The 11,209-nt window shown below is 55.9% G+C and overlaps 1 protein-coding gene across 2 annotated transcripts; it reads right to left on the bottom strand.

Moving 5' to 3' along the window:
- Nucleotides 1–108: 108 nt before the first annotated feature.
- ARR3 (arrestin 3) lies at nucleotides 109–8,713 on the bottom strand. 2 transcript variants are annotated; one of them, XM_068157619.1, is made up of 17 exons: nucleotides 8,607–8,713; nucleotides 7,196–7,241; nucleotides 6,555–6,585; nucleotides 6,134–6,194; nucleotides 5,715–5,759; nucleotides 5,125–5,324; nucleotides 4,950–5,009; nucleotides 4,664–4,731; nucleotides 4,232–4,367; nucleotides 4,037–4,121; nucleotides 3,854–3,926; nucleotides 3,204–3,341; nucleotides 2,607–2,690; nucleotides 2,294–2,317; nucleotides 2,163–2,215; nucleotides 1,925–1,934; nucleotides 109–578 (listed from the first exon to the last, which is right to left on the bottom strand). In XM_068157619.1, exons 2-17 carry the CDS (start codon nucleotides 7,210–7,212, stop codon nucleotides 485–487), a joined length of 1,179 nt encoding a protein of 392 aa, XP_068013720.1. In that variant the 5' UTR covers nucleotides 7,213–7,241; nucleotides 8,607–8,713; the 3' UTR covers nucleotides 109–484. The 2 variants fall into 2 exon arrangements, with proteins under 2 accessions (XP_068013720.1, XP_068013719.1); XM_068157618.1 differs by lacking the exon at nucleotides 1,925–1,934.
- Between the last annotated feature and the right edge of the window lie 2,496 nt (nucleotides 8,714–11,209).

Raw genomic sequence — 11,209 nt, 5'->3', positions numbered from 1 at the left:
GCGGCGGGCTGCGGCCCCCGCTGCCCGGTCCGGGCCGTCCCGTTCCGCAGCACGGATCGTCGTGTGCCGTGTCCCTCCCCGCCCCCCATCACGACACGGAGCCTGTCGCCGGGCCACCGGGGCGGGTTTATTTATAACGGTGTCACAGAGTATTGCATAACGCAGGCGAACGACACGACAACGCTGCTGACGGCATGCGGCCAGGCTCCGGCGCACCCTCCCGCTCCCCTGGCTGCCACCCGAGGGCTCGGGGCGGGGGGGAGCTCCGTCCTGTGCCTGGGCGGCGGGAGAGGGCTTCTGCCACCGCGAACGGGGCTTGGGGTCAGCGTGAGGAGCCCGGGGGAGGGGAGGGAGTACCTAAGGGGGTACATCGCAGCGGGTGGAGGGGGCTGAGGTGTCTGCACCACGTGCGGTGCAGCGGGCAACACGCTACGGGCCTCTATGTCCCAAACCGGGGTCCGTGCAGGCAAGCAGCAGGTTAGCTTTACTCTTTCTCAGCCTCCTCCTTCTCATCTTCGTCGTCTTTCTCCCCCTTGAGCTTTTGGCGAGCGAATTCCTCGATGACGATGTCCTCCTCACTGGAAGGGAGAGCAGAGGGTGGCGGTGAGTCAGGGGAAGGCAGCGATGGGGAGGGAGCCGGCCGCCTGGCTGCCCGGTGTGCACCACAGTGCCGAGGGCCAAAAGCACGCTGACAGCCAAATTCTGCTCCCACTGGGGTACAGCGTGGTCCCTCACCCTGTCCCTTGTCGCCCCACACACCAGAGGGAAGGGTCAGCTCGCTACAAACCACAGCCTGACCCCAGCCCATGAACATGGGACAGATTGCTGGCTCAGCTGCCAGCGTACATGACAGTGCTCTCGGGCGACTGCTTCAGCAGTTTTTGAGGCAATATTTTTGCATTGTCAAGGGAAAAGAAAGGAAGGAAAAGAAATTAAAAGTGGAGACAAAGAGATTAGTTACCTTCTTGTCAAGGCGAGTGGTGGAGGACATCAAGGGAGAGCCACAAAATGAAAAGAGGGGTAAGAAAATGGAAAAAAGGAGTCAGCAAAACCCATGCCAAAAGCTTGTGAATGTGAAACAACTTGGCAAAAATCTACAGGGAGCAATGGTGAGGACAGGCCAAGAGATTTCCTCCTCTGGAAATTGAAATCTCCTAGCTGAGCTGAGGAATCAATAGGCTTTGATCTGAAGACCCTGCCCTCACAGCCAGAGTTTCCAGGCTCCAAATCCCAGTGCTTGTGTCCTGTGTCAGGGTGTAACCAGACACAAAACACAGCCTTTTGGGGCTTTGCAGGCCAGGGCCAGCTGTGGGGCTGCCAGGAATGGCTTTGGCATGCTGCAGCTTTCTAGAGGGAAGCAACCCCATCTGGAATAAGCTCATGTGGTGGGAGGAGAAGAGGACTCTGGCGCTGAGGAGCATATTGGGGCATGGGGCTGTGGCCAGCGCTGTTTCCAGCAGCTGAGAAATGTCAGCATGGGATAGGGACCATAGGGGATGTATGTCAAGCAGTGGCATTTGTGACTAGGAGACAGAGCACTGCTGGATGCTGCTGAGAGGCAGGGCAAGGTCTGTGCCAGCAGCAGGAGAGGCTGCTGTGTTTGCAGCAAGGGGACTTGTAAAACAAGCACTGGAAACGTGCAGAACACATCCTGAGCCCAGCATTTGAGTCCTTTCTGCCTGTGACAACACTCCTGCTGACTTTGGAGGGGGTTATGCTTTCTGCTGTGACACAGGGGCTCATGACTTTGAGTCCTGGATGTTATACTCCTCCCGGGATGGAGTCTCAAACTGGAATGAGATATCACATCTATCTGCAGTGGATTTGTGCCATCTATCTGCAATGGATCTCTGACATCCATTATGTGATGGATCTGTATGTTAGAGGAAACACTGGCTTGAGGTGTAAGGAATCATCTCCTTACCTTGGCTTATCTGTAGTCCATTGATAAGCAAAGCACAGGGAGGCAAGGATGGAGAGATACAGGCAGGTTAGCAGAGAACAGACATTTCAACCAAGCTCTCTTAATGCTCAGGTGGTTTTCAGTAAAGAGAGATGCTGGCATGGGTGGCAGCCACGGAGGCAGCTGCATCAGCATTGCTTTCACCAGCTTCCCTCTGACCTGGGACTGGCATTTTGGCAGCATCCCAGGCATCACTTACCCTCCACAGGCTTTGGGTGCATCAGGATGACAGGCAGCTCAACCCCAACATCGCTGAAAGGGAAAGGGCTCCTCTCAGTAAAGCTGCCCAGCACCACACCATGCCCAGCCCTGCAGGCAGCTCCCCCTTACCTGGAAGTGAGATCCCCCAGGATGCTGCAGCAGTGGGAGAGAAGGGGCAGAAATCAGCCAAGGCAGAAGAGTGGAGGTGTTAGACTTTGCTTTATAGTAAGGTAGAAGATGGTTTATAGTAGGGTTGATGGGCAGCAGTGATGGAGATGGAGTCAGAGCCCAGCCCAATACCCAGCTACTCCACAGCCCAGATGAGCAGGGCAGGGATGTGGGGATCCATGGAGTGAGTCCCTTCATCATCTGCCCATTGACACAAGATCCCACAGCGTGGCCCAAGGGGAAGATCCCTACCCCCATACCCACAGAGCCTCACCCTCCTCGGGACACCACCAGGTTGACCTTCACTTTGTAGGACACCAGGATGCCCAGCACTTCCTTGTCCATGCCAGGTCTCAGGCTAGGAGAAAGAATGGAGCGGTGAGGTCAGCAGTGCTGTCCATGGACAACCACAGACTCCCTCTGCTCCCTCCACTGCAGCTCCCAGGACTGTTCCTGTGCCCCATTTCATGTGGGGTGTACTGGGATTTAATGGGAGAAGACAACAAAACATGGCAGTAAAGGAGAGGGGAGGAGAGATCACTTGGCTGAAGCCACAGAGCAGTTTCTGCAGGCCACCTAAGCTGGGATTTACTCCCAGGATGAGTCCTGATGCAGCTCTTCAGAGGGGTGTTAGGGACTTTGGATGGTGGTTGGGACTGGGACACTATGTCTGTCTGACAAGATGTAGGGATGGGTTTGTGTCCAAGCCATGAAATCCCTAAGTTTTCCATGTGGGATCAGGCAGGGGAGGTTTTGGGGGACCCTTGGTGGGAGCTCAGAGCATCCTGAGCAGCAGGAAGCTGTTGAAGAGGGGGGAAGGTGTGGGGGCTGTGCATGGCAGGGAGTCAGGGGAGCCTCACTCAGCTCTTACATGGTGGTGGAGGCCAGGTTGGTGTCCTCATGCTTGAGCTTGCCATCGAGAGCCAGGCCTCGCTTCTCACGGTTGGCTGCCAGCGTGGGGGTGACCGAGTAGGTTTTGGTGAAGGTGGAGTTGGCTGCCACAGTCTCGCTGGAAGGGGTTGGACAGGAGAGTTCAGAGCCAGTATCAGCCTGCTGGGTGCTCAGCACTTACCCAAGGACACTCAGCATCACGCCAGGCACCTGGGCAGAGCCAGACCCCCCGCCCTGCCATCCCCATGCAGCTGTCTGGGCCTGTTTCCTCCTCTCCTTCCCTCGTCCAACCACTTCTTTTTTCAGCCCCCTGCCTTTGCTGCAGCTGGCCTGGTTCTTAGGGGTGCAGAGGCTGTGGCTGGCCTCAGAGATGCAAAGCAAGGAGAGGAAGCAGACAGAGGGCAGCTGCTCACCTGCCCCCAGGGACCTGCACAGCCAGGCTTATGCTGGGGGCATGGTGTCCACAGCCTTCCCTCGCCTCTGCATCTTCTGTACTTGCTCTTCTAACCCTGGTATTTCTGTTGCCTGGTCTAAAACCATGTTGTCTCCATTACTGTCCCTTCCTCCTCCTCCTTTCTCTTCCTCCCTCTGACCTCAATGCTCTGCCACCCTCAGCCCCTTTCTGCTTACTTTATCTCTTCGCTGCACACAGTCTTTGTGTATTTATCCAGCGAGTAGAGGACAACGTCTGTGATCTGATCAACTATGGGAGAGACAAGAGGGAGAGGCATTGGTGACACCTCAGAGGCACGGTCACACAGTGCCCCCCTCCTCTGGGGAGTCCAGGCTGCCAGGGGTGCTGCCCCCTCTCACCTGAAATCTTGATTTTTTTCACGATCTTGTTGGTGGTGTTGTTGATGTTGACAGTCACGCTGATGGGGTCCCCGTGGTAGTAGATCTGCAGGGGGGAGAGGCTCGGTTACACGAGCAGGCGTCCTGCTCCCCGGCCCCGGGGACACAAGTGGTGGCACGAGCCAGGGGACAGTCCCCCCCCTCCCCACTACTGACCTCCTTATCCAGGGAGGCCTCGAGGTGCAGGGGCTTGTCAGACATCATGAACTGCCGGGTGGTCTCCGACTTGGGGGCTGGCCCCGTGTTCAGGGGTGCAAACTGGATCTTGCGGATGATAAGGCGCACCGAGTTCCTGCAGGGCGAGAGGTGGTCAGCCCTGCTCCCCACCACACATCGGTGAGGCCTTCAAGGGGGACACGTTGGCTGTCTCTGGGGACACCACCGTGTCGCTAGCCAGCTGCAGCCTGCTTGTAGGATGTGGTGGCCTCTGGCATGGGAGCACTGCCCCTCCTTCAGGCAAAGTACCTGAGCCAAGCATGGCACAGGCTGATGACAGGTCCTCAGCCTGAGCCCCGAGCTGGCCACCCCAGAACCATCCATTTGGTCTTTTTAGGGCCACAGGGAAGGAAAGGGATCCCCTTCAAGTACCTCTTGTGAATTTTCTCCTCCAGATTTTCAGCACAAAATCCTTTGACCTCGAAGTCCACACCACAGGCCTGTGGGGGACACATACAGTGGCTAAGCAGGAGGGACTCAGGCTGCCTTAGGTTATTTTCCCTCCTTCCACTGCATCTCTGGAAATCCTGGTCCAGCTCCCTTCCTCCCCAGCCCTCACCCCACAAGCCACCTCCCCATTTAAAAGAAACAGCTCTCATTTTTTGGCACTTCACAACTGAGTGAGTGCAGGGGACGTGGGCTGGGGACAGCAGCTCACCTTTCCCACATCATCAGGACCTGGCTGGAGGGTGACCGAGCAGGGCAGGTTGGTGGCAATCTGGGCAGCAGAGGGAAAAGGAGACAAAAAGTAAATGAAGGGATGGCATGCCCAGGTGAGCACCCTGCTGCACACCGTGCAGATGTGCAGTCAGGAGGGGCTGAACAGCCCCTACCTCAAAGGTGAAGGGGTAGGCATTCTCCCCAAGCTTCTTCATCAGTTTCTCCTGCAATGGAGTGAGGGTTTTGGGTGCCTGGTCGGGCACTGGTGGGAAGATCTGGGTGGTCAGGACGTAGAGGTCCTTCCTGAAGGTCAGCCCAATAACGTCGAGGTCATCGCGGCCGTAGCGAAAGGCGCACGTCAGCGTCACGTACACTGAGGCCAGGAGGGAACGGGGAGGAGCGGGGTGAGGGCAAAGGGGAGGGAGGCACAGGGGGAAAGGGGTTGAACAGAGGAAGGAAAGAAAAACTGCATTAATAACTCCTCAGGAGAAATATGGCCCTGCTCTCAGGACCCAGGCCTCAAACACCAAGTCAATAAAGTTCATGGCAAGGCTTGGGTGGCTTCAGAACTGCGCCCTGGGCAGAAGGGGTGAGAAGAAAGAGGTAGCTTTCCTCACTGGGTCAGCCACCATCACCCTAATGTACAATGAGCTGTAGACCACCTGTTAACAGCTTGAACCTGACTACAGTCCCAGGTTCTGGTGAGCTTTGCACTGGTTTCCATCCCTTCCCCTTTATAATGTGGAGGTTTCTGTCTTAATACCTTTCCTGTCCTTTAGGTACTCTGGGTCGATGAGGCAGACACCATCTGCAAAGAAACAGAGAAGGGCTGCTGAGCTCAGCTGCTCAGGAAGAGCCTTGCAAACCCCCATGCTTTTAAAATCCAAATAATCTGCTCCTCAGCTGGGAGGGTGAGCAAGGAGACCTGCTGGTCAGGGGAGCTGGGCTGCCTCCTCCAGCATTTCCACCAGCAGCAGTCAGGTTGTTTTGCAAAGGGACACTGTCCCTTTCACCACCATTTTCCTGTAAGGGTGTTTGCATGAAAACAGGATGTTTGCTCCTGTGGAGCTGCTCTTGCTCCTCCTGCCCTGGCAGGAAGCAGAGATGAGCAGCCACCAGCCCCCTCAGGATCACACTCACTGCCCATGCTTCCCCTACCGTGGCTGGCATGACCCCACTCACCTACAGAGTCCACCTTCTCTACGTGATCCACAAAATCTCTCTTCCCCAGGTAGATGGACAGCTGGAGACAACACAGAGTGGAAGGAAAGAAGGAGAAGGGGGCTTAGTGTTTGCCATTGAATTAGCCAGAATTTCCAAGCCCTGGGTTGTGCCAGAGCATTTGTTGACCCTGCTGTGAGCATGTTGGACCAGACATCGCATCTAAGGGCTTGCACAGAGCTAACTTTATTTGCTCTGTTGAAAAGCAAGCCCCGTGGTGGCAGCATGGCAGGTGTAGCAGGAGTCAATCAGATGTCAAAGGCAAGAGAAGCTCAGCCTGCATGCCATCCTGTGGCCCTGGAAGGGGCCCAAGCCTGCCTCTTGGGCTGACCCACACCCAGGTACAGGGAGCAGGGTCCTGTCTCTGCATGCATGGACTCACCTTGCTGTTGGGGCTGGTCTTCTTGAATACCCTGCGAAGGAAACACAGACAAACATGTTTGGAACACCCTGGATAAGGCTGGATGAGAGGGCTTCCCTGCAAGCATGGTGCACCTCCCAGAGCTATGCTAGAGCATGCACAGGATGTCCTGACCCTGTGGAATCTTGTGTCCAGCAAATTCAGAGCAAATTCCCTGGCTGCCCAGTGGAGGGGCGGAGTCTCCATCCCTAGAGAGGCTTAGAAGCCATGTAGACACAGTGCTGAAGGACATGGTTTAGTGGTGACCTGGAAATGCTGGGCTAAGGGTCAGACTCAGAGGACCTTAGAGGTCTTTTCCAACCAAAACTGTTCCATGATTCTTTGATTCTGTGTCATGCTCCTGAGCTTAGTGTGTGGCCATTGAGCAGGAGGTGCACTAGCTGGCTGTGTCTTCAGGGCAAGTGAGAAAACACCAAGGCACCGAAGAAAAGCAAAGATGCTTTGTTGGCCCCATGATCACTCACTCCAGTGAGCTCAGGTACCCACACACAGGGACAGCGTGTGGGGTGAGCTGGGGGGTCTCACTTCCTCCCTCTGCTCCTGCCCTGCAATGCCTTGCTCCCACACAATTACATTTTAAAAGGATAAAAGTAGAAACTTACTTCGATCCCTCTGCCATTTTAAGTCAGCAGCAGCACAGGTGGGGATCTGTGGGGAGAGATGGAGGGGAAACCGTGGGGGAGGTGGTGGGGTAGGGATGGCCCCAGGACAATTTCATCCACCTCCCAAGGAACTGCAGAGCCCTCAGACTAGGGCACTGCTGGGCTTTTTGCCTTGCAGAGCTGGGCTGGTTCAGCTGGTGCTGCCCAGCTTCAGGGTGGCACACAAAGCGTGTGGCAGTGGCTGGACACCCAGCAGGGAAATTAAGGTCAAGCAAGCTCCTTGCCCTTAGCCAAAAAGGTGGTGGAAAAGGAAAAGGGAGAGTGATGCCCTGGGCAGGCAGGCTTCAGAAGACAGGAAGCAGAGAGGTGACTCCCGAGGGAGTGAGTTCAAGGCTGGGAGAGGCATGGGAATGAACAAAAGGGCTGATGGAGTTTTCACGCTACGATTTCTCTCGTCTGCAGGAAATTGGCTGTCGTGGCTTAATGGCAGGAATGGGCTTGTTTTGTCCCATCACTCACAAGGGAGTGAGGAAACCACAGGCAGAAGGGTCAAGGACAGTTTAACAACCCTGTAGACACGGGGGTCTCAGGGTGCAGAGCCCTGACCCATCATGGCACCTTTATCCCCATCCCCGGCTGGCAGCGCCTGGAGCCTGGCAGGGGCTGCCCAGCCCTGCCCAGCTGTGCTGCCTGTGTTTTGCTTGTTCAAGCCTGGCAGCCAGAATTAAACAGTAAATATGGGACTGATCACCTGCTGATTCGCTGGGAGATTAGGTGGGATGAGCTCAGCTTCTTAAAGTTAGGCAGCTCTGACATTAGCAGAGCTTAAGACCAGGCAGGATTTTAAGCCCCAGGGGCGCGTGGGCAGAGTTGCCTCTTTACGCAACCACAGGGATGCTGGGGAGAAAGAAGAAACTGATATGGGGGGAGGAGATGATCCTCTTCCCCACAGGGAAGAAGGGGATTAGTCCCAAAGACAGGATCTTTGATGTCTTCAGGTGCTGTGGGATGTGAAGCTTGGGTATCCTTGCCTGTATCAGCAAGAGGAGGTTCAAAGGGAGTGGGAGCAGAGTGGTGCTGTGGGCTCAGCCCTCTCCAGAGCCTGGGAATTTGGGAGGAGGTGATAAAAGATGGAGAAGAGCTGAACCTTCTCCTCTGTGTCTCCCAAACTCCAGAGTGGGGATTTGGACCCCTCCTGGCTTGGCTAAGCTCTCCCACACCTGTCCCCTCCACCCATGCCTCCTGGCTTGGCCACACTGAAATCCTTTTGGCCACATCTCAGACCCAAACCACCCTCCCTTCCAGCCACAAGCTGGCACCAGCAGCCCTGGCCCCCAGTGTTTTACAAACCAGCTGAATCCATGCCCCAAAGCACTGGCAGGGCCCAGGCAGCAAAGCAGGCAGCACTCACCTGGCTGGAGCGTGGACTAACAGACAGACACTTTCCTCTTCCTCTCCCAGCACGTCCCACTGCCACCCAGTCACTATGGGCTGCTCCCAGCCCCGCTGCTTCTTATAGCCTCCTGATGGTCCCTCCCCTGGCATCTGATCTGAGGGCTTGGCTTGGCTGGAGATGAGTAGAGTGTGTGTGTGTGTCTGTGCACCGTGGGAGAGGTGCTTTGGGGGAGAATCCTATTAGTTTATTAACTGAGGAGACGCTTCATGAGTAAGAGTGAGCTATAAATACCTGCTGCTGCCAGAGCCCTGAGAAAGCAGCTTACAGAGATTGGCAAAGAGGGCTTAGGAGCAAGGTGATGGTAATTGAGGTGGAAGCTCTGCTCCCGCTTGGGCAGGGGCACAGAGTGCCATGGGAGCTCCCTACAACTGCTCCCATGGCAAATGGAGCTAGGCCAGCTCTGGTCATGAGGGTGAGTGGTGATGGCAGAAGGGAGCTGCTGGGTTTTATCCCTCCTAGGGATAGGTGGCTAACAGAGGCACAAGAAGACCAGGCAGCTTCTTGTGAGGGCAGTGTGCTCAGAGGTGACCTGCTGTGGTCCAGGGCACAGAGGACTCCCTTGCATGAGGACACTGATGATAGGGTGAAGGCACATGCAGGGATCAGGGCTGCAGCAGCAGATCCTGTGCCAGGCTTTGCTCTCCCCAAAGCAGCAGGAAATCATAGAATGATCAGGATTGGAAGTGGCCTTTAAAGGTCCTCTTGTCCAATTCCCCTGCAATGAGCAGGGACATCAACTAGATCAAGCTGCTCAGAGCTCCATACAACCTGACCTGAAATGTTTCCAGGGATGGAGCATCTACCAGGGAAGGGCTGGCTATCTGTTGTTGATGGGACATGGAGCTGCCTCCATCCCTCAGCACTGCTCAGCCCCACAACATTTCATAACGCCACAGGCTGGCCTTGCCTGACCTGATTAGCACATCATTAATTCAAGGTTTGCTGCTGCAAATAGAAAACCATTGAAAGCAGAGTGGATTTGCCTCAGGCCTGGCTGGGAGACAGCTCCTCCCTGCTACCATCCTTCCTCAGCTATAGCTGAGGCACAGGACCCCCTTCCTGCAGGGCTGGCTGCAGGATACTCATGTGGATGCTGCCCCTGGGGACAAGTCACAGCCCCAAAGGCACCCTGAGCAGCCTGCAAGGGGCTCCAGAAAGGCCCCACTCATTTCCCTCACCCCCAGCATTCTTCAAGCCCTTGCTTGTTCAGCCAGACCCTTTGCCTTGAGCATGCTGGGTTCTGGCCCAGCCTCCAGAACTGAGCACCAAGGTCAGGATGTCCCTGCTCACCATTTTACCTCCACCCCAGAGCTCACAGCATCCTGTATCAGCTCAACAACCTTTATCACCTGGCTGCCAACCCCCTCAAACGCATCCCACCTGTTTCCTTGGCTCCATGGGAGCTGCTGGAAGCCACCATGGCACACCAGCCTCACTGCCCAGTGCTTTGGTTGGCAGCACACATTGCCCAAGGCCAGGACTTGTGATCTCTTTAGTTGCACACAGGAGAGCTTCTTAGATTGCAGATTAGAGGGTGCTATTTCTGCCAAGGTCAGGGGGCCACGTGAGCCACCGTCCCACTGCTGTCTGGAAGGGGAGGAGGAAGCATCTCCACCTGGACACCCACTGTCCAGGCAGAAGGGACAGCAGAGTGGCCACCTCCAGTGCCATGCCTCAGGCACCTAATGCTGAGCTCTGTGTTTGCAGCTCTTTGTTAAGCTCCTAACAAAGCCCCTGAGACCGGTGGCTGTAGGGTCTGCAGAGCGCAGTGAGGATGGAGAGCAGGTTTCATTCAGCTTCAGCTCGATTTAATCCTGACTGGGTGGAGTCAGACAGGGAGACCTTGCCCAAGCCAAGGGATAGACATTTCCCCTCCCCAGGACAGTGGTGAGACGTGCAGACCACATCCCTTCCCGTGCCTGAGCCGTGCTCCAAACCCAGAGGCAGGGAAGGAAGCTGGGGGAAGCGGCACCGTGTTAAAAATAATAGGGAAATGAGAGAGGGCTTCTTCCTTTTCCTGTTTAATACATGGCCAGAGGCTCCTCTCATCTGCCTCATCCACCCCATCCCTCCAGGTCCATGTGGTACATGAAACATAGCTCCGACAGCTTGTTCCAGCACACCACTGGACATGGGGTTGGTGGAGCACCTGGGGACCTGACTTCACCCCACCTCCCAACAGACAGCATCCTGCCTCCCCTGGGAATAGCCATGTGGCTTCCCATGTCCTCCCACCTTGATGCCCTCATCTGCAAAGTCTGACCTCTGAAGTGAGCCCAGGTAGAGCCACAGCCACCCAGTAAGCTGGCACCAGTGACCCCACCTTGCCTTCCAAAATGCAACCATCCCCAGGTGCTGGCAGAGCTCCCTGGGTGCTGGTGCATCTGGCAAGGTCCTACTGCACCACCTTACATAAACACCTGGAGCCAGCACCACTGATTTCCCAAAGCCCCTCAGAGCTGCAGGTCTTCCTCCCTTGATCTGGATTAAGCGGCGCAGAGGGCATTAATCTTTAGCCAGGCGCCTCCGCCGCTGCCCGGAATTACTGCTGTGCTGTT

The sequence above is a fragment of the Melanerpes formicivorus genome, unplaced genomic scaffold (assembly GCF_026170545.1).
Source record: "Melanerpes formicivorus ecotype bairdi unplaced genomic scaffold, bMelFor1.0.p_v2 SCAF_37, whole genome shotgun sequence".
NCBI classification, from domain to species: Eukaryota; Metazoa; Chordata; class Aves; order Piciformes; family Picidae; genus Melanerpes; species Melanerpes formicivorus.
This window is presented reverse-complemented; position numbering and strand designations above follow the sequence as displayed.